Here is a 22,942-nt window from a genome sequence, read left to right on the forward strand (position 1 = left end):
TGTTTTGGATATCTCGCGAGGCTGTCTTAACCATTCCCATAAAATATAGACCGCAAGGTGCCTCAAGCTGGACTAATGTTTTGACAGAAGAGAAGGCACTATCTGCAACAATGGTGCGCCCTGTCCCTTTGTACGGCCCCAAAAATCAAAGCACAATAGCCGTCAGCTGTAGCCTTAAACTCAGCACCAATACCCTCCGGCTTTCTCGGTATCTTCGTCTTATGGAGGATACCATCATGACAGTGCTTTGCTTCTCTACCTTGCCATGCACTCATACATTCGTCAATGCACATGATCTCACCTGGCGAAACTACTCCACGTCGGCGATCATTAAAGCTGTTAGCAAGAAGCACGCATTGGCTTCCATGGGTCATCTGAGATCACGTCATCTGCAAACGACAATGCACCCGAAATGTGTTCAAATGTGTGACATGATACACCAAAACGTTCCCCAAAATTGGGAGGGGCCCCAACTTTTTCCCAGTAGGTTCGTAGAGCACCTCGTCTAGGTTATACTGCAATAGCGAGTCGGACTCCAAGAAACCGAAACAAGTCCCCTTCTGGTATTGTACGTTGACGACGGGCCGCCAACTTATCGTTTGTATGTTTGATCGTACTCTGAATTGCCGACCACGGATACATTAAATAGAAGTATTCGATAAATGTTTTTCACCTAAATGCGTAAAACTTATTTGTGTATTCTACAGACAATGACAGATCGGTTTGATCAAGCTGCCGCACTGAGAGCAAAGATAAGTGATTGCTTGAAGGTTGTGTTTGATTACACCATGTTGTGGTTGAACGTGCATTATCCACTTCGTTTGGTATGGCCGAGCGCTCTTCTCAGTCCAGCAGAAGATGAAATTACCTCTGAGGAAACGTTTTACAGCTCAATGATTTCAAGAATGTTCGTCTCACGGGACCACAAACGATTCTGTTGGATAGCACCACAATGAGCTTGATTAAGTCCTACCTCGACTTCTTTGCTAATACACTTGGAGAGCAGCCAAGTAAGCTACTATGGAGCATGTTCAATCAGCAACCAGGTGAGTATGCTTATACGAATTTAAGCAATAGCTTTAGTCAAGTTCTGTCGAAGCACTTCATGAAGTACAATGGAAAGCAAATGTCAATGAATATGATCCGGCACATTGCTGAGTCTCGTTTGATTCAATCGCCAGCTTATGCCGAACTTGCCAATCGCGAGATGAACGAACTACACGCCAAACTACTGCACAGCACCATGGCTGCTAACATGAGCTACAACAAGATTGCAAACCGAGCGATGCTTCCGGAGTTTCATTTGAGCCAGACCATTCATACGATCACGCACCCAATCCTCCTGCAAAGCCCGCTACAGCTCCGCTAAGCAGACCTAAAGACCGTCGGGGGCGGATATTCCATGGTGCTTTCACATCTATTGGCAGCGACAAGACGCTTGAGATTGACATCTTTGAGGAATAATATATTTGATATAACATACAAAGCAATCATGGAGCAAAAACAGAAAAGACCATACCGAAAAGCTGTTCAATTACATGTGTAATTTCATGGACTCCAAGATTGCTTAAGAAGCGACAAATCTCAAGTTAATATAAAAACAATGCTAGTATCTATTGGGATAGATAAACCATAAATACATATGAACCAGGGGGGGCGTTGTCACTAATGCTACAAAGTGCAGCAACCGCTGAGGTTTCAGCTCAGCGGTAACAGCACTTGCTTTAGCACAAGAGCAACGCCCGGCAGGGTGGGGTTAACGCTGCCGGATTGACAGACGCACAGATGCTGACCATCATCTGTTCGCTCTTACAATATAGTTGTTTTAGCAATTTGTTGCCTTTTTGAATGTAAAAGCAATAGCGATATCAACCAATATACGCATTGCTGTTAAACATTTTTGATCCTTTAGTACCCGAGCTCTTGCTGGCAACGTATTCGCTAAACGCTCCAATAACATCCATGGGGTCTAAGGATTTTTCGTTACGTCGAACGGCTTTACTTTGCCCGTTTCGATATACTGCTCAAAGAAGAACTCATTTTCCGCTTCTGAGATCTCTTCTGCGTAATCATATGAGTTATTGAATTCCTCCGTTACCAACATCGCAACTTACGACTTCAAGGAGGGCACAAGTCGTAAGTTACGACGTTACTGGGATCCCAAGATAGAAAATGGCTCGAACAAAGTGGATACGATACTTAAATCAAGTTTTTTTTTGCTGCCAAAAAAATATAAGCTAGAAGAGGTCAAAAAGGAAATGCCAAAGAAAGGGTGGGGGAAGGGGTAGATGTGCTGCAGTAATCTGGTCAGTCCGGACACTTGGATGAGTGGTCGAGGCTGGCGACTCGAAGCAGCGGTGTCTCATTCCAGAATTTGCCACAATGGCAAGAGTACTATCCAGTACGAGAATCAGGCAGTCGGTAGCTCAAGACACGCTTATGGTTCGAGCGGTCGACCTTAAGCATCTGTGGCGACAGCTCCGTGGAGTGGCGAAGAGGCCATCAGGCTCCGGACTCGTGAAGGAGTGAACGTATACGTCACCGACCGGGATCTCGCTTGTCGGTACGTAACGCATGAACGAAGCACAACACAGGTATCGAAATTATTTGTTGTTTGTAGGCGAGAATGCAGCGGTGACGTTTGCGATCGAGTCGGGGCTTATTGGAGAAGAGAGTAGCGAGAGTGGGGGAGAGGCAAGTGTCGATGAGAGCTTGCCAGCGAGCGAGTCGGTGACGGCGTCGCAGATCGACACATCCATTGTGCCATCAGCCAACACAATACAAACGATGTTCGGATCGGAAAGCGGTTCCCAGTTGAATCGTCTGGACCAGGCAGATCACGAGCTGGTCGTCGGTGCCTTTCAGCGCCTCTTGTCGGGCGCCGAGTCTGACATCTCCGATAATGGTGACGCGAGCGACGGTGCCAGTGTGGATGATTATGAAAGTGTGCAGGACGCTCCGGATGACTGCGTTGACGTAGCGGAGGACGACGTGGCCATCATGGCGGATGGAGAAGTGTCGGACGCCTATGAGGATATCGATGCGAGCGGTAGTGACAACAGCGCTAATAGTGTATATAAGGTCATTGAGCGGCGTAAATATGCCGACGACTCACTGGAACCTGACGCAGATGTCGCCCTAATGGACGATGGCTTTGTGGAGGTGATGGGTGGAAAGCTTACCCTTGAAGATATCGACAAGAATGTGCTTCGGAAATTCTCGTGGAGTGCACCCTCGTCCGAGTTTGAGCGTGATTGTGAAGCATATGCACATCTGTCTACTGATTTTGCTACCCCTAGGTCAGAGATCCAAGCTATGCAGACTCGCCGATGCTCCTATTTTGCTATTATCTGCGAAAGTCGCTGCGGATTAGCATTACGAAGGAGACCAGCCGCTACAAGCGACAAACTGCACACGCCAGAGCAAAACGAATTCGAACAAAACAACGGCAGCGCTATACTGCGACGATAGAGACTATCAAGCAGATTGAAATGCATCTTTGGGCCGACCCTGCGAACCAAACGCATGCGATCTTAGAGGTAATGAAACGTTTAGTGACAAGAATGCTGAACCCGATGACGCGGCGTTTCTCAGGACATTGGGCGATGGCCGATAATGGCGCACTATTAGCCGGAAACTTTGGAAGTTCATGGATCACAACCGGTGCACTTCATCCCTCGCAACTTTCACATCGTGAACAATGAGGCCCCGCGCGTTCGCGATAAGATGTGGAAGCTGAGATTGGATGTGGACGTGTTGCAGTCTCGTTTTCGGTCGAGTTAGACACTTGGTAGCACGTTCTCCGTTGGTGAAGGCGCTCTACCGTCAACATTGAAGCAGAACACAACACGGATATTCATGCCTGACAATCCCCACCGTTACGGAACCGTATCGTTCATGGTGTGCGATTCCAAGAGTGCGTACTGTCATCGGTGAGGTTTTTAATGAAAATAATAAGTCGTAACGTTTGACATTAATTTCTTATTTGATTTGTTCCATGTCGTGACTTGCGACTACAGCTTTGAGGTGTACGTCGGGAAGCGAGATACAGAAGATAGGGACCAACAAAAGGTCAAAAACAAGACGGGGGCAGCAGCAGTGATACGAAACATGAAGGCTGTTCTGAGTGGGGTCTCTCTGGGATTTCGATTAGTTGTAATCGACCGTTTCTATTCCTCGATACCACTGGTCATACAGCTTCTATCGATGTCGGTCTACGTGCTAGGGACGATCACGATTAACCGGTTGGGGCTTGATAAGCAAGTCATTGAGAAACTCAAAACTAGACAGCGTGCGATAGAACGGGGATCCTTCGCGTTATCGCGGTCAGATGCTATTCTGACCGTGATTGCCTGCCATTGGTGGGACAGGAAACCAGTACACTAGGTCCCACCATGGTAGAAGACTCAATCCATTAAAACATCAAAATGGTAGGACCGTCAGCATTTAAGTGCCCGAAGCTCGTTACCGACTATCAACGACGGATGAGCGGAGTTGATGTCCATGATCGATTCCGCCTCCAGTCGTATTCGATTCAGACAACGTTCCGATTCCAGAATTACTACAAATCACTGTTCATGGGCTTGATAGACATGGCACTGGTGAATTGTGACGGGGTCACACAGCACCTTGCGCTAGAGGAAGTTATCTTCCGAGAGTATACAAACTCTCAGTGAACGGCAGTTCACTGGTCCCCTCTTTAATTAAAGAGAGCGAAGTGACCTAAATAAGGTAGATTGTAAACTGAGTATATTTATAGGTAGGTTAAGTTTGTGGTTAATACAAACTATCAGTTACCTATAGAAATGCAATGTCATTTAACCAATGGTTGGTTTTGAATGACCTTGGTACCTTGTACCAAATATCCCGGAGTATGACATGTCATACTCCTGAAGTGTGAAGTGTCACACTTCATGTAACCAGGGTACACTTAGTGCTACGTACCCCGTTACATCCTCCCCCACTTAGGTTCGGTTTACCGACCAATCAGAATGAAGAGATGTTCGTCACAAACTCTCATTCTCAAAGTCGAAAACCATCGACTCGGCCGCGCGAGCGCGGCGGAGGCTCACTTTACAGTTAGAGCCTCGAGCAGCAACCTGTGCGCTCTTCGTCAAGGTCTCCACTTCGACCGTTAACATGCCTCGTGGCACTGCTAAGAGCGGTGCTAAGACACGCTCCAAGGCTGCAGCCGGTAAGGCGCAGGCCAAGAGCACTAAGCCTCACGGCAAAGGCTCTGCACTTAAGGAGGCTACTCAGGTGGCCTCCGAGGCGATCGGATCCTCGGGTGACGCGGCTGCGGACAAGCGCGCAAGCAGGCGCCGCAGTCCGTCGCCCTCGTCTTCAGACAATCGTCCGAACCCTCGGTTCGTAGAACGTGAGTTCAACTCGGGCAGTGAGGACGATGCCGAGTCCGAGAGCACTCATGATGCTCCTGCGGGCTCTGTGGGAGGGCACAGCCCAGTGCCCAGTGAGCACAAAGAAGACAGCGTGCAGTCGTCCGCTAGTGATCACGGTGATCACAGTCCCAGGACCTCTGTGCGCTCTGAGAGTCCGGCCGTTAAGGCTAAGGGCACTCCCAAAGCCGGTGGCGATGAGGAAGGGAGTCCTCGCAAACGTCTCTCGCTTGCCGAGGGTCTTGCGCGCGCTAAGGCCTCTAAAGCCGAAGGCGCCAAGCCCTCAAAGAAGCGTACCGCCTCGAAGTCTCCACTCCGCGAGGAGAAGGAGACTCGACGCTCCTATCAGAGTCTCTTCGGCTCCTCGGATGAAGAGGAGGAGAAGGAGGAAGAAGAGGAAGAGGAGGGTGCCATTGTTGAGCCCCGGGAGGTCTCGAATGACCTCGACCAGCAGCAGGAGGATTTCCAAGCTGCCCAGCGTGTGCGTGGGGGTTCGGTGGCGGCACCCGTCAGCCAGGGAGCTGCCATCAACTCAAGAGGGTATTGGCCTCCCGAGGAGAGCTCTGGGGCTGACCTCTTCTTAGAGCTTCTCGTCGCTCCTCGTGGCCTTGTGGGCGGCCACACTTCTAGGGGCATCTATGAACGAGCCCTTGTTCAGAAAGAACAATTGTTCGTCGACAACGTGGAGGCTGCTCGGTGTGTGCTTCTCGCGCCACACCGCATTCCCCTTAAGGACTTCACGACTTGTCATAAGAAGCCCGAGACCCGGGGTGGTCTCTATCCTGTTTGGGGATACCCCTGGGTTATGCCCGAGAACTGTCCCACATGGAGTTCTTGTGAGGACATGTTCTGGGCGTGGGTGGAGACTCTCAAGTACTCGCCCACGGAGTTATGGGAACTCCATGAAGATCAGCAGCTGTCCCACATCCTGGACCAGCGTGATCTTCGTGTGAGGTTTGCCCACTTGATCAGCAAGCGTATGCTGCCAAGGGACATCCTGAAGCGCGCGGCTTCTAGCGCTCACGATGAGCGCGGGTACGGTATGTATTCATCATCCGTACCCCGTTCGGGCAAGAAGCCCCGGACTACTTATGAAGCTGCCGCCGCTTCTGTTCCCAGATTGCGACAGCCTTCGGGCAGTCAATCAGGAGCCGTTCAATCGGCTCCCACGAGTTCTCGGAGTGGGCATAACCCCTCCACTTCACGAGGAGCTGTCGCTTCCCGCGACACCGTTGCTCCTGGAGGATCCGCTCCACGTGGAAGTGGACTTCTCCATTCCGGTCAAGCAGGGGCGGAGGTGCCCTCGTACGAGTACGAGTACTCGGCGCCTCCCGAGAGCCACTCTCGTTCGAGTGCTCTGACTGCGGGTCCGACACGGGACCCTGAGGTTGACCGCCTCCGTCAACGTCTCCTCGTGCTTGAGATTGCACTTGGCCTTGGGACTGGCGGTAATGCTGCCGCCCAGGCCGGGAATCAGGGCGAGCTCGCTCGTCTTGCGGGTCGCCTGGACCTGGTGGAGCGAGAGGTCGCGAGCCTGCACCTGCGGGTGGACCGCCGGGCCTCTTCGTCCGATCTGGACGAGGCCTTTCGCATGATCCGACGGATCGAGGCTTTGTTGCCACGTCCGGAGCCGCCTGCGGCACACTCCCAGACGTACGCGTATGGTGCGTACCCGGCGTACTCAGCGTACTCGGCGTACTCGGCGTATGGCGCCGGGGTCCGTTCGTATGGAGCCCCTCCGGCGTACGGTCTTGACCGCAGCCTTGCCGTCCCGACCGAGGCTTGGGTGCCTGCTCCGACGCCCTCGTCGACGACTGTGACCGGCCCTCGCTTCGAGGAGCTGGGTCAAGGGGGGTCTGCGAGTCAGCAACCCCCTGCGGGTCAAAGTACCGCTTAAGACGTCCGACATAGAACGTCGGGTGCGTCGTCATTGACTTTGGAAGGTCGATGGTGTACGACGCACCATGTCTGGCCAGGACTGCAAAAGGTCCGATGAAGCGGTGCTTCAGCTTGTTGCTGCCGACAGAGCTAACAGTGTCTAGAGGTAGGTTCCTCGTGTCTAGTAACACTAAGTCACCAATCTCAAATATACTTAAGTTTCCTCTTCCTTGTTTGTCCGAGTACTCCTTTTGTCTATCCTGGGCCGCTGCCATGGCATCGCGGACCCTGCTGACAATGTTCAGCTTGGTATCCATAAAGGATTCGACCTGTTTCCGCAGCGAAACTGGCCTCACATCCGAGACCTGGGAGGAAAGGGCTTTCCGAGCCTCTCCCCCACTTAGAATAGAGGAGTCAGTGTTTCCTCGAAGAGTGAGAGGCACTCTGGGGTGGCGGAAGCCGTTCAAGTAGAACGGCGTGAACCCCGTGGACGCGTGCACCGCGTTGTTGAGCGCAAACTCAACAACTGGAAGCTGCGTCGACCACGTACGTGGCGCTGCCGCGCACACACTGCGCAGAGTGTCCTCGAGCACTCGATTGACGCGCTCTGTTTGGCCGTCTGTCTGCGGATGATCCGCAGTGGACATCTGCAGACGAGTTCCCAGTAAAGGGAACAGCGTTTTCCAAAACGCAGCAGTGAACCGCGGGTCTCGGTCCGAGACAATCGTCTCCGGGAGACCGTGATAGCGGAACACGCCATCGACGAACAACCTTGCGGTTTGTTCGCCCGTCACAGTAACGGGAACTGGAGCAAGATGTACCATCTTGCTCAGCCGACACACGAACACCAAAATTCCGGTGTTGCCGTGTCCGTCGGCGGGAAGCCCAAAGATGAAGTCAAGACTCATCGACTTCCAACAATCAGCCGGTACGGGCAGGCTCTGTAGTGGAGCCGAAGAGTGCCCTGCGGGTTTAACCCGCTGACATGTTTCACATGTCTTGACGTACCGGGCGACCCACTTGTACATGTGGGTCCACCAGAAGGACTGAGAGACCGACAGAAAGGTCTTCTCGCGGCCCAAGTGGCCGCTGGAGGGCGCGTCATGCGCCTCCGCGAGGATGTCGAACTTCAGATCCTCGTCGTTGGGTACGACCACCCGTGGAGGATCAGTGGGCTCCACCCGATAATAGAGGAGGCCCTCCTTCAACTCATATCGGTAGAGCCGTGAGCGCTGTCGCGACGAGAGCCAGTCGGACTTCGCGCTCGTTCCGGCCTTAAGGAACTTGACGATAGGCGCGACAGCCTCATCGTCCCGATACGTCATGCGTATCCGATCATATAGATCCGTTGTCACCCGCGTGATGTGGGCCAACTCATAGTCGGGACGCCTAGAGAGGGCGTCCGCAAGCACGTTGAGCTTGCCCGGCTTGTACTCGACGCGGAAGTTATATTCCGCGAAGAAGGACAGCCACCTCGCCATCCGTTGGGAGAGGTGAGACGAGTTAGTCGCCGTCCTCAAGGACGCGTGGTCTGTGTAGATCACAAAGGGCGTAGAGCCCAGAAGCTGAACACGGAACTTCACAAGGGCATATTTCATTGCCAGGAGCTCCTTGTCATGGACAGGGTAGTTCCGCTCGGCGGCTTTGAGCTGCCTGGACTGGAATGAGATGACTCGTTCCTGTCCAGCCGTGTCGTCCTGCAGCAATGCACACCCGATGGCGTAATCGGAGGCATCGCAGACGACGCTAAACGGCTTCGTCTCGTCCGGCAGAGCCAGGACAGGGGCCTCTTGGAGACTGGCCTTGATGCTGTCAAAAGCATCCTGGTGCTCTTGCTCCCAGCGCCAGTCGACGTCCTTCTGAAGGAGGCTCGACAAGGGCTTAGCGAAGCCCGCGTACCCAGCGCTGTACTTGTGAAGGTAGTTGGCCAAACCCAACCACTTTCGAAGATCCTTCTGGGATCGGGGCGTCGGCCATGCTGCTATGGCCTTGACCTTGTCTGGGTCAGCCCGAACGCCCACGTTGCTTACGAAGCAACCGAGAACTTTGATCTCTGGTGACGCGAAAACGCACTTGTTGATGTTGGCGTAGAGCTTGTTCGCTCGCATCACGTCCAACACTCGACGGAGGTGTCCTAGATGCACCTCCATGGCCGTCTTGCCTCCCTCGGCACGGCTATGGACGAAAATGTCGTCGAAGTACGTCTGTACGAAGGTACGCAAAGGGCGGAACAATTGCGTCACCAGGCGATTGAACGTCGCCGGGGCGTTAGACAAGCCCTGCGGCATGACGAGCCACTCCCAAAGCATGCCGCTTGGAGTGCTTACCGCGGGGAGCGGGATGTCACTCTCTCGCATCAGGATTTGGTAGTATCCGTCTACCAAATCCAGCGCACTGTACAGTACGCTCCCGGCCATGTTGTTCAACAACACATCCTTTCGTGGGATCGGTGTTTGGGCCGGCACCGTTGCGTTGGTCAGCTTGTTATAAGCGTTGACCAGACGCCACTTTCCGTTCGGCTTACGAACGCAGAAAGTCGGCGTCGAGTGCGGGGATTTCGACTCCCGCACCATGCCTGCCTTCGCTTTCGCGGCGAAGAAGGCATCAATGACCTCGCACTGTTCGCGCGGGAGAGGCCATTGCCTCGTGACACAATACTTTGTGCCGGGCACGAGATCAATCTCGTGCCGTACGCCTCGATCCGGTGGGAGTTGGGTCGGTGGGTGTTTATTCACCACGTCCGCATACTCCTTCACCAAAGGATACACCGGATCCTTGGGGCTCTTGAGAATCTCAGAACCCAAGCGCGCCTGACGCTGCTTGTTCATGTCTTCCAGGACGTTCTCGTCCAAGACAGAGGAGGAGTTCAGCTCCTCCTGAGTGGTCTCAGGTCTCATGAGTACCATCTCAGCGATCTCTCCAGCCTTGAGGTTGGCCAGGAAAGACTCAGCCGTCATTTCCTCGAGGTTCAGTATCTCTGCAACCTCTGGCAACGGTTCCAAGTGGACACCAGATGCCTTGACGGGTAAAACCGTCTCGCTATCGAAGATGTGATAGCACTCTTCCACCGGCCTTGTCGGAGGAGCCCGAGCCCTGGACTCCGAGTCGCTTGAAGCGACGTCGATCGGAACGAAGTTCGGATCCGACTTGAGGCGGCGGCGGCGTCTTTGCCGACGGCTTCTGTGACGGGGAGCTTTGCTGCCCACGTCTAGGGATGTCGTCGCTACGACATCCGAGGCACTCGTGGCCTCGTGTGGTACTGTTGTACCCACACAGGAAGCGTGTTCAACGCCTTCCTCTTCAGTTAAGGTCTGGGCGACCGCGTGTGGCACTGTGTTACCCACACAGGAAGCGTGTTCAACGCCTTCCTCTTCAGTTAAGGTCTGGGCGACCGCGTGTGGCACTGTGTTACTCACACAGGAAGCGTATCCGACGTCTTCCTCTTCAGTTATGGTCTGGGCGACCGTGAGTGGAACTCTGTTACCCACTCTGAACACGCTGTTCTCAGTGTTCATGACAGCTGCAGCTGTCTGCGGAACTAAGTTACCCGCCTGTGGACCTAAGTTACCCACTTGGCCGGCGCCTCTTCTGGGCGCGGCCCCCATCAAAACATCATCGGAGTCGTCATATACGTCGACGACTCCCCAAGCATCTGCCGGATGCTTTGGTACCCTGGCAGCCCTCGCGGGCGCCCCGGGTCCTGACAGAGGTGGGAACATGACTCACCAATGCTCTGTCGGACTGCGCAGGGCGGCTGGCACCGATTGCCTTGCCTCGCCAGTCGATCCAGGGCTCGTGCTTCTCAAGCCAGGGCATGCCCAGGATCATATCATATGGATCCATATCGAGAACAGTGAACTGTTCGAGGCTGGCAAAGTCTTCAAACTTGACAGCCAGATCCACTTGGACGTTGGGGACAGTGACGACCTTCCCGTCGGCCAGTCGCACTGACACCGTCCCGTTGCCCTTGCTTTCTCGCAAAGCTTCGGACAACTTGTTGCTGTTACGAGCAACCGTCTGGCGGCGTGCGAAATTCTTCGACGCCCCAGAGTCAATCAAGATTCTAAAGGGGTGATCGTACCCCCGTACACATCCGTGTACTACGAGCAACCCGCCGCTGCTCTTCGTCGATTCGAGAGTGCGAAGACTCTCAGGGGCTAAGTCCCCGTGGTACGCGCCACCCGCGCACCCATCACGAAGACTTAGTTCTTCCCCAGTAGGGCGCCCCGCTCCTACTGGTTCCCTGCGTTCCCCTGTCCCCGGGATCCTGGCTTCTGCCAGCGACCCTTGAGGACGGGCTTGGGGAAGGACCGTCTGCGGAGTCTTTCCGCGGGACAGTCGCGCTTGAAGTGGCCCATCTTCCCACAGCCGAAGCAGCGGATGTCACGCTGTTCGGCGGACCCGAGTTCCATGGGAACTGGTCCGTTGGGGCTTGTTCGACCGGGAGCCGACAAGGAACTCCCAGGCCACGCTGAGGCCGGCGTACGCGCCTGGCGATGGCTGTATTCTTCTTGAAGAGCCACTTGAATCGCCTCTTCAAGGGTGCTTGCCTGCACCCGGAACAGCTGAGTGCGTGCGGGGCCCACTCGAAGGCCGTCCATGAACACAGTCATCTCGATGTGTTCATTGAGTGGGTTTCCCACTAGGGACGCCGTGAGCTCCCGTATCTCTTGCACATACTCGTGCAGTTCGCGTCTTCCTTGTTTACACGCGAGGAAGCGCGAACGCTGGCGGTACTCGTAGTTCGCCGGGAGGAACGCGGCTCGGAGCTGTTCGCACAGCTGAGCCCAGGATGTGAAACATCCAGAGGATGTCGCTTCCCGAGTGTACACCCAACTCTTAGCACGACCGCTAAGGTTGGAGAGTGCAAAAGCAACACGCAGTTGCTCGGTCGAGATCAGAGCCGCGTCCATCGCGAGCTCTACTTCTCGGACCCAGAAGTGAAGGTTCTCGCCTTCCTTCCCTTCATACGGCTTTACCTTCAGCCGTATTGGCTTCGGGTGAGGCGGGTTTGCTTCCGCCGCCGGAGCCTGCAGGTTCTCCCGCACATGCGCGATGAGGCCCTGCTCGTACGCGTCGAATGCATTGACGCGCTCGAGCTGCTCAGCCGGTGTTGATACCACCAGGCTCTGCAGGGCCTCCATCCCGAAGATGCCTGCCATCTTCCGAACCGACTCGAACTGAGAGTCGTTCATATGGGAGAAGTCGTTCCTATCCATGGCAACGAACTTCGGAGGTTCAGGTAGTCTACCCGCGATGGCGTGGATTGACTACAAGTGCTACCAAGTGTGACGGGGTCACACAGCACCTTGCGCTAGAGGAAGTTATCTTCCGAGAGTATACAAACTCTCAGTGAACGGCAGTTCACTGGTCCCCTCTTTAATTAAAGAGAGCGAAGTGACCTAAATAAGGTAGATTGTAAACTGAGTATATTTATAGGTAGGTTAAGTTTGTGGTTAATACAAACTATCAGTTACCTATAGAAATGCAATGTCATTTAACCAATGGTTGGTTTTGAATGACCTTGGTACCTTGTACCAAATATCCCGGAGTATGACATGTCATACTCCTGAAGTGTGAAGTGTCACACTTCATGTAACCAGGGTACACTTAGTGCTACGTACCCCGTTACATGAATGCATACCTCACACAGAAGGAGACGTATCGGCTCAAGCGACTCGTACCTAAAGGCCGTGGCGACCGGCATATCCTCCGGCACAAACATCTACTGCAGCTCACTGCAGACGACTTTGTCGACGCCTCTACCCCTACTCCTTCTCCTGTGGCGCGCGCCAGAAAGCGCCGCCGACTAATTGGTCACGTGCATGTGCGGTTTGACGACTGGGTAATCGTATCAGCCGTCCAGAAATGCCGTCAACGTTCCTTTAAAGTTTGCGCTCTCTTCGCGGCGAACGAAAGAAGCCATTTCAGACCACTTACTACTGTAAAGACTGCTCACAGCCTGGTGCGAAGTGCTCCCTGTGCCCCAAGTCGCGGTATAATTACAGGGGTGCACGAAAGACATGCTACCAAATTTGGCATGAAGACTTCGAGAGTGAGGTTTCCATCCCAGCATCCCTCGGGAACCGCGTCGTCTTGCGGCGCTCAGGCAAGGTGGATGCACGTAAGCCCACGCGACGAGAGCTGATTTGTCAAGATGGCGACGCTGATAATGAGGCGGAAGAGCTTGTAGACCAGGATGTTCTACAGTCAGCAATCGTATAAATGGATTAGGTAGCACTGCATTTACTTGATATTCGTACATTGTTATGGATTAGCAAGGAGGGATCTGTTGCTAACAAAAAAATGTGCGTTGCAGTCTGAAAGTCGTAAGTTTTGGCTTTCCGAATTATATTTTGCTCACAATGTCGTAACGCTTACTCCAAAAACCTCTTGGAGTTAATAGCGGGAATCGAGGAGATATTGACGTGGACAAGACACGCACATACAATTAGTACTGTAAAAACGAAGTCGTACGCTACGATTTATATTAGGCGGTTCCAACTCGGACTTTCTGGTAACGGAGGGGTTAATTCTGATTCCGAACTTTGATCCTCTTTATATACCACGCTAACCGCGATCACCGGTGCGAGAATCGACTCATCCAATTCTTGAACTTTTCTTACACAGATATTCGAGACCTTGACGGGCTTGATCACCGATGGGGTTGGTGTAGGAATAACCTCAGCAATAGCTGGGGTATTCGGTTGAGGCGGCATTTCTTCTATTATGTTAGTCTCTACGACAATAATTTCCTCTCGATCAATAATAATCGCGTTGTTGCCACATTCTTTGTTGCGAGCAAGTTTTCACTGCTCCACGTTGCTTTTAATGAAGCTGCACATTTTCGTAGTTGTGTGACTAAAATTATGTTTTGTTTATTTTTAATAGACTTCGCTTAAGATGGACTCGTCATTTTTTAAGATGTCGTACTCAGGAATTTTCAGCAGACGACACATTAGCGGGCTCATCAGTGTATAGTGTCATCGCTAAATATTGTATGAGTACGACACATTAACGGAATCGACATCATCGAAGTGTCCATGTGTGAATTATTTTATATCCTTTATCGAAACAGGGGGGTATTGCTATGTTTTGATACACTTAGATGACGAGCTCATTGTTGCGAGAGGCATTGTGTTCGGCTTGCGTCGTCCATCTTTCTTTTCATTAGAAGCCACGATAGCAACTCTAGATCAATCTATATATCTCAGTGAAGAAGTGTACATCGTTGCTTCTGATAAGGTGGTTGCCTTTTTTGTCGGTACAATACCGGTTTACAGGGTGGTTTCGTTCATGAATTCATGATTGTTTTTGTCCAATCAGGTCATGAATTCATGGTATATCGGTAAATGTGAGATCGCGACGGCACCCTCGTTGTGACACCTTTTTTCGTGACTGAGATGTGCCATCAATTTATGAACTCGTCAATTCGCACTACTCGCTCACTACGTCCTTGAACTCATGAACCAAAAGACCTGAGCAGCCTTGCGCTAGTCCGCTTCTCGCAATGTTGTCCAGAGACTCCTCCACATCATTCAAGCGATCCTTGATGGTTTTCTTGCGGTCCATCTCTTCGCGGAGTGCATTGATCGTTTCCAGATGGATACCGACAAGAAATCCATCCTTGATAAGAAGTGCAGCACCAGAATCTCCAGCGTACGTTGGGCACGAATACATGATGTGTCTTCTGTGAGCACTGATGGAGATGCCGGCTACCGGAGCAAATCCCAGTTGATTCTTGAACACGTCTTGGTATTCGTCAATACCGAGTCGATACGATGCCAACACAAGATCATAGCGTCCTCTTAGTTCATCTGGTCTTCCATTCCATGGAGAAATGAAGAATGATCTGGGTTTGGACGACTTCAGAATCGCAAAGTCCAGCAGAGAGCTGCGAGCAACAACTTCAACAGCTTCAATACCTTCCTTCAACGCCAGAGACGCCATGCTTCCCACAGTGTGTTGCTCCGTTAGGTTATGGTCGCATGTCACCGCTAGAGTCGGGCTGAAAAACACACCCATTCCAACACCGTTGCGTTCTCCGTCTTCTTCCACGATCACAAATACTGCCTTTTCGACTTGTTCTTGAACGTTTGGCTGGATAAAATAGCGTGAATCGCTTTCTGCGCGCTTTGGCACTTGCACAATGAGCGCATTATCTTCATTATTCCCATACGCCGTCACTGGGGACCCCGACTGGGGCAGCAGCACCCTTCGCTTCGCATCGTACTCCGCCCGGTTCGCAAAGACTGTGAGATCGGACGCAGCAATCCCTGCGAGGTGACTGTCTCTGAACTTCTCCTTTACCGCATCCCGCAACGTATCCACATCTTCAACATCCACACCAACAGAAGTCGTCGATGTGAGACCCTTGCCGTTCCCGCCCACGAGCAGGAACCATTTCCGCGCCACCATCCCTTCTACGCTAACGAAGTAACGTGAGACAGCTGGTACATCAAATTGACACAAACCTTACATAGAACTACACAACGCTAAACGAATCGACCAATTAAAGACAAGGACGATTCGGCATATGATTCGAGTTGGAATATTCGGAGCCTTTCCCTTTGACGGGGCACGAAATTGAACCGCGAGTCAGCATTGATAAAAAATATGATCGAAGAAGCGACTTAGCGATGTTATGAGGCATCTCAGCGCAGCAAAATGGTCTGCTTCGTGACGCAGGCCAAATTTTTCTTGCATTGAGTTACTAAGAAGTCCAATACGATTATGCTGACGGCAAAGACGTGCTAAGCGAAAAATGGTTCAATGGCGGTGTAGGCGGTGAATCAACCACCACCTTTGTGCGATCGATTCATGCGTAGAACGGAGAACGAGATATGTTTTCTCTTGAAAGGAAGTATCACCCCATGGCCAAGATGAGGCTAACGCGAATCCGTGTTGAATTTGAATCGTCTAAGAACCTTGACTGGAATCTTGGTCTTCACAAAAGCATCTTCCAAGCTCGTAAATGGACGCTTCTTCGCGATTCGGGCACGGTAGGCCGGGCCTACACCCTCCACGAACTCCAGTTGGACCTCGGAGCTCGTGTTGATGCACGGTAACGGAACAGACTTGATGAAGAATGCACGAGCAGCAAATGGACCGTAGTACGCTTCCCAGCAGGTGGCATCAACAAACGCGGAGTTCAGCAGCAAACATAGGTCAGCCGTCACTAGACTCGTGCAATATAAGATGAATAGGTCGTCGGGACCAGCAGCCTTCAACCGCTCTTGCTCGAAAACGTCCAGTGATAGATTCCCTTCGACGCATTTACACTGATGAACCTCGTGAAAGAAGCCCTTCGTCGCATCTTCCAGACACAGAAATGCATCTCCGGATGGAGACCCGTCTGCAGGCTGATACAGAAAGCACTTCCCTTGATCATTACCGCAAGAGCACCTTTCTTCCTTAAATCCTTTGGTCTTCGTTGGCATCCGCTTGTCAGCTAGCGCATACGTCAATTGCCGCTCAATAACGCGTCGATTGCATCCATCGCCAAACCGTGCCCCATGATGTATATCCGTCCACAGCACAGGCTCCTCCTGGGCGAAAGCTTGCGATTTCAACACTCGGAACTTGCAGTTAAAATGCTCCCAAAGTTGCCAAGGTTTCAAGTCTTCCAACCGTTCTGCCGGTGCGTAAGTAGCATGTTTGTTCCATGGAATATCATGCGTTTCCAGCAGCATATAGAGAACGAACGGGCATTGGAGGTGGGTTCCATCTAGTCGAATCAACCCGCACGAGATAACTTGATCAAGCGTCAGACTTCCAAAGCGCGAATTTCCATCAACCCTCCGACGAGAAATCACCGCAAGAAATGCTTGCTTCATACTCTGCATCTGGGCAACAATCGCAGGGTACGCTTGTCGAATTGCAGCCAGCACTTTGTGCATCACCGGAATGAATTCAAAAGCTTGCCCCTCATTTTGCAGCATCACGTTGAACAATTCTTCCAATGCTCTGCCATGCCCGCCCATGTCATCCACCAATAGCTGCGTCAAAGCTCCATTGCCATAGTCGAATGTATCAAATACGTCTCTACCGTTGATCTTCGGGCGCTTCAATGATGTCGTCTGCAGCATCTCTCTCCATTGTGGCGAAGCGGCCAGAAATTCATCTACTGGCTGGTAAATAGTCGCCGCGCAGATCACAATCAGCCAGCACTTGGAGGCATTGACGAGGTCACACAGCGACGCAAACGCCGTATAAAACTCTGAATGCTTGCTTCCTGGTTCATGCTGAAGCTTTTGCAAGCTGTCGACACAGAGAATCACGCACATTCGGTTCGAATCCGTTTCGGTGATTGCCGACAATTTCGTCAGTACTTCTGCAGGAAACACCTGATTAACTGGGTTCGCATTAAACATCGTCCAATCCGACTCCTGCAGCTGGTATAGCATTCGAGTTCCAATCATTTTTCTCGGATCGGATATGCCATAGTTGTCGGTTGTTCCATTTTCAAACGTAATCTTGAAATTGTAGGCTGTCTGCAAGAGCTGCTTCATCGCTGGATCGCCTTGTGTCTCATCACGAAATATTCGCTGCTGCAAGACGTTGGGAAATTCGTCAAGCAATCTCGACTTTCCAGTTCCGGGGCCATCTAAGCACACGAATAGCGGATGACTTCGCTTGTCCGTCTTTCCATCTCTCCAAGCTTGATAATGACGACCGATAGCAGATGCTAGGTTGCCGAGATCCAATGAATTCTGGAAATCCCAATTCGCACCAGTCGTTGCGACCAACGACTTTGGCTCCTTCCAAAAGAACGACTGCTGCGATAACGCTGGCACCACCGCTTGACGCTGCGTCGGCACTTGCACAATGAGCGCATTCTCTTCATTATTCCCATACGCCGTCACTGGGGACCCCGACTGGGGCAGCAGCACGCTTCGCTTCGCATCGTACTCGGCCCGGTTCGCAAAGACTGTGAGATCGGACGCAGCAATCCCTGCGAGGTGACTGTCTCTGAACTTCTCCTTTACCGCATCCCGAAACGTATCCACATCTTCAACATCCACACCAACAGAAGTCGTCGATGTGAGATCCTTGCCGTTCCCGCCCACGAGCAGGAACCATTTCCGCGCCACCATCCCTTCTACGCGAGGCGCACTAACGAAATAACGTTAGACAGCTGGTACATCAAACTGACACAAACGTTACATAAAACTACACAACGCTAAACGAATCGACCAATTAAAGACAAGGACGATCGAAGACGAACGCTGAAACAACAAACGTGACCCGTGTGAGAACTGCAGGCGGTATCGTTGTTCGAATCAATCGAGACGGATATACATCATGGGCCATCATGATTCATGGGGCACGGGTTGGCGATGGATGCAATCGACGCGATATTGAGCGGCAATTGACGTATGCGCTAGCTGACAAGCGGATGCCAACGAAGACCAAAGGATTTAAGAAAGAAAGGTGCTCTTGCGGTAATGATCAAGGGAAGTGTTTTCTGTATCAGCCTGCAGACGGGTCTCCGTCCGAAGATGCATTTCTGTGTCTGGAAGATGCGACGAAGGGCTTCTTTCACGAGGTTCATCAGTGTAAATGCGTCGAAGGGAATCTATCACTGGACGTTTTCGAGCAAGAGCGGTTGAAGGCTGCTGGTCCCGACGACCTATTCATCTTATATTGCACGAGCCTAGTGACGGTTGACCTATGGTTGCTGCCGAACTCCGCATTTGTTGATGCCACCTGCTGGGAAGCGTACTACGGCCCATTTGCTACTCGTGCACACTTCATCAAGTGTGTTCCGTTTTACCGTGCATCAACACGAGCTCCGAGGTTCAGCTGGAGTTCGTGGAGGGTGTAGGCCCGGCCTACCGTGCCCGAATCGCGAAGAAACGTCCATTTACGAGCTTGGAAGATGCTTTTGTGAAGACCAATATTCCTGTCAAGGTTCTTAGACGATTCGATTTCAACACGGATTCGCGTATGCCCCATCTTGGCCATGGGGTGATACTTCCTTTCGATCAATAGTACCTGTAATTCTGAATTATGAGTCTGTCAAAAATCTGTTGGAGATATTATTTTGGCATTAATGAAGTATCGCTTGGTGCTTCTTGAATTGCATGCGTAGTCCTTACAGCAATCCTTCGTATGTTGGTTTCCACAGTGTGTGCAGGTGTTCATCTCCACATATTTGATTTTACGATGAGCGCGCTCGATCTCTTGCGGCTTTAACTGTTCCTTAGGTAATTTATCCAATCCGAACTTCTTTCGCATCCAAACAAGCAAGTGTCTCCGCATTTCAGATCTCGATATTTCCGCCCCTTCTTCATATGCTACGTTTCCCATAGCGAATCCGTAGCTGTTATTATTATAGCAGTCTCGCGAAAATCATTGCTTCTATCAATAAATGACTGTGGGGCAAATGCCGTCACCTTCTTGCTTGCGTATGTTTCTTTGAGCTCGATATACTTTGAGCGGCATCGATGCAAGAACGTAGCGAACTCTTGATCTTATACTTTTCTGCTCAAGTTCACATCGACTTCGTCATCGGAGACTTGCTTGCCAAAATTAACAATCATCACGACGACGAACAATATCGCCAGCTTCGTCTGTGGTAGGTTCGGCATATGATTCGAGTTGAGGCGAGTTGGAATATTCCAATCTAGCACTTCAATGGAGCCTTTCCCTTTGACGGGGCACGAAATTGAACCGCGAGTCAGCATTGATAAGAAATAAGCGCCTCAGCGATGTTATGAGGCATCTCATCGCAGCAAAATGGTCTGCTTCGTGACGCAGGCCAAATTTTTCTTGCATTGAGTTACTAAGAAGTCCAATACGATTATGCTGACGGCAAAGACGTGCTAAGCGAAAAATGGTTCAATGGCGGTGTAGGCGGTGAATCAACCACCACCTTTGTGCGATCGATTCATGCGTAGAACGGAGAACGAGATATGTTTTCTCTTGAAAGGAAGTATCACCCCATGGCCAAGATGAGGCTAACGCGAATCCGTGTTGAATTTGAATCGTCTAAGAACCTTGACTGGAATCTTGGTCTTCACAAAAGCATCTTCCAAGCTCGTAAATGGACGTTTCTTCGCGATTCGGGCACGGTAGGCCGGGCCTACACCCTCCACGAACTCCAGCTGAACCTCGGAGCTCGTGTTGATGCACGGTAAAACGGAACACACTTGATGAAGTGTGCACGAGTAGCAAATGGACCGTAGTACGCTTCCCAGCAGGTGGCATCAACAAATGCGGAGTTCGGCAGCAACCATAGGTCAACCGTCACTAGGCTCGTGCAATATAAGATGAATAGGTCGTCGGGACCAGCAGCCTTCAACCGCTCTTGCTCGAAAACGTCCAGTGATAGATTCCCTTCGACGCATTTACACTGATGAACCTCGTGAAAGAAGCCCTTCGTCGCATCTTCCAGACACAGAAATGCATCTCCGGATGGAGACCCGTCTGCAGGCTGATACAGAAAACACTTCCCTTGATCATTACCGCAAGAGCACCTTCTTTCCTTAAATCCTTTGGTCTTCGTTGGCATCCGCTTGTCAGCAAGCGCATACGTCAATTGCCGCTCAATAACGCGTCGATTGCATCCATCGCCAAACCGTGCCCCATGATGTATATCCGTCCACAGCACAGGCTCCTCCTGGGCGAAAGCTTGCGATTTCAACACTCGGAACTTGCAGTTAAAATGCTCCCAAAGTTGCCAAGGTTTCAAGTCTTCCAACCGTTCTGCCGGTGCGTAAGTAGCATGTTTGCTCCATGGAATATCATGCGTTTCCAGCAGCATATAGAGAATGAACGGGCATTGGAGTTGGGTTCCATCGAGTCGGATCAACCCGCACGAGATAACTTGATCAAGCGTTAGATTTCCGAAAAGCGAATTTCCATCGACCCTCCGACGAGAAATCACCGCAAGAAATGCTTGCTTCATACTCTGCATCTGGGCAACAATCGCAGGGTACGCTTGTCGAATTGCAGCCAGCACTTTGTGCATCACCGGAATGAATTCAAAAGCTTGCCCCTCATTTTGCAGCATCACGTTGAACAATTCTTCCAATGCTCTGCCATGCCCGCCCATGTCATCCACCAATAGCTGCGTCAAAGCTCCATTGCCATAGTCGAATGTATCAAATACGTCTCTACCGTTGATCTTCGGGCGCTCCAATGATGTCGTCTGCAGCATCTCTCTCCATTGTGGCGAAGCGGCCAGAAATTCATCCACTGGCTGGTAAATAGTCGCCGCGCAGATCACAATCAGCCAGCACTTGGAGGCATTGACGAGGTCACACAGCGACGCAAACGCCGTATAAAACTCGGAACGCTTGCTTCCTGCTTCATGCGGAAGCTTTTGCAAGCTGTCGACACAGAGAATCACGCACATTTGGCTCGGATCCGTTCCAGTGATTGCTGACAATTTCGACAATACTTGTTCAGGGACAACATGATTCGCATGATCCAACATAAATTCCCCCCAGACGACTGAATCCTGCAGTTGGTACAGCATTCGAGTTCCAATTGCCTGGCCCGGATCAATAAAATTACCTGGCTTGGTTGTTCCATTCTCAAAAGTGATCTTGAAATTGTAGGCTGTCTGCAAGAGCTGCTTCATCGCTGGATCGCCTTGTGTCTCATCGCGAAAGATTTCCTGCTGCAAGATTTTCGGAAATTCGTCAAGCAATCTCGACTTTCCAGTTCCGGGGCCATCTAAGCACACGAATAGCGGATGACTTCGCTTGTCCGTCTTTCCATCTCTCCAAGCTTGATAATGACGACCGATAGCAGATGCTAGGTTGCCGAGATCCAATGAATTCTGGAAATCCCAATTCGCACCAGTCGTTGCGACCAACGACTTTGGCTCCTTCCAAAAGAACGACTGCTGCGATAACGCTGGCACCACCGCTTGACGCTGCGTCGGCACTTGCACAATGAGCGCATTCTCTTCATTATTCCCATACGCCGTCACTGGGGACCCCGACTGGGGCAGCAGCACGCTTCGCTTCGCATCGTACTCGGCCCGGTTCGCAAAGACTGTGAGATCGACAGCATCGACGTTCGCGAGAGCGCTCGGACACTCTTTCTTCACTGCCTTTCGGAACGTATCCACATCTTCAACATCCACACCAACAGAAGTCGTCGATGTGAGATCCTTGCCGTTCTCGCCCACGAGCAGGAACCATTTCCGCGCCGCCATCCCTTCTACGCGAGGCGCACTAACGAAATAACGTGAGACAGCTGGTACATCAAACTGACACAAACGTTACATAAAACTACACAATGCTAAACGAATCGACCAATAAAAGACAAGGACGAACGCTGAAACAACAAACGTGACCCGTGTGAGAACTGCAGGCGGTATCGTTGTTCGAATCAATCGAGACGGATATACATCATGGGCCATCATGATTCATGGGGCACGGGTTGGCGATGGATGCAATCGACGCGATATTGAGCGGCAATTGACGTATGCGCTAGCTGACAAGCGGATGCCAACGAAGACCAAAGGATTTAAGAAAGAAAGGTGCTCTTGCGGTAATGATCAAGGGAAGTGTTTTCTGTATCAGCCTGCAGACGGGTCTCCGTCCGAAGATGCATTTCTGTGTCTGGAAGATGCGACGAAGGGCTTCTTTCACGAGGTTCATCAGTGTAAATGCGTCGAAGGGAATCTATCACTGGACGTTTTCGAGCAA

General features: G+C 51.5%; 3 protein-coding genes and 2 pseudogenes across 3 annotated transcripts; 2 read left to right on the forward strand and 3 right to left on the reverse strand.

Annotated features, from left to right (window-relative positions):
* Nucleotides 1-14,486: 14,486 nt before the first annotated feature.
* On the reverse strand, nucleotides 14,487-15,692 carry PITG_04759 (CRN domain-containing protein-containing protein; the record flags this gene model as incomplete). Its single annotated transcript, XM_002905439.1, has 1 exon — nucleotides 14,487-15,692. The coding sequence occupies one exon, from the start codon at nucleotides 15,690-15,692 to the stop codon at nucleotides 14,712-14,714; it is 981 nt and encodes a 326-aa protein (XP_002905485.1).
* A 464-nt stretch (nucleotides 15,693-16,156) lies between these two features.
* PITG_04760 (crinkler (CRN) family protein, putative) lies at nucleotides 16,157-18,389 on the reverse strand (the record flags this gene model as incomplete). Its single annotated transcript, XM_002905440.1, has 1 exon — nucleotides 16,157-18,389. The coding sequence occupies one exon, from the start codon at nucleotides 18,368-18,370 to the stop codon at nucleotides 16,163-16,165; it is 2,208 nt and encodes a 735-aa protein (XP_002905486.1).
* Nucleotides 18,390-18,579: 190 nt separating this feature from the next.
* Nucleotides 18,580-19,044, forward strand: PITG_23247 (annotated as a pseudogene; the record flags this gene model as incomplete).
* A 1,317-nt stretch (nucleotides 19,045-20,361) lies between these two features.
* Nucleotides 20,362-22,446, reverse strand: PITG_04761 (crinkler (CRN) family protein, putative; the record flags this gene model as incomplete). The annotated part of the gene is made up of 1 exon (XM_002905441.1): nucleotides 20,362-22,446. One exon carries the CDS (start codon nucleotides 22,444-22,446, stop codon nucleotides 20,362-20,364), a length of 2,085 nt encoding a protein of 694 aa, XP_002905487.1.
* A 199-nt stretch (nucleotides 22,447-22,645) lies between these two features.
* PITG_23248 lies at nucleotides 22,646-22,942 on the forward strand (annotated as a pseudogene; the record flags this gene model as incomplete).

This window comes from Phytophthora infestans, genomic scaffold (genome assembly GCF_000142945.1).
Source record: "Phytophthora infestans T30-4 supercont1.6 genomic scaffold, whole genome shotgun sequence".
Lineage (NCBI taxonomy): Eukaryota > Oomycota > Peronosporomycetes > Peronosporales > Peronosporaceae > Phytophthora > Phytophthora infestans.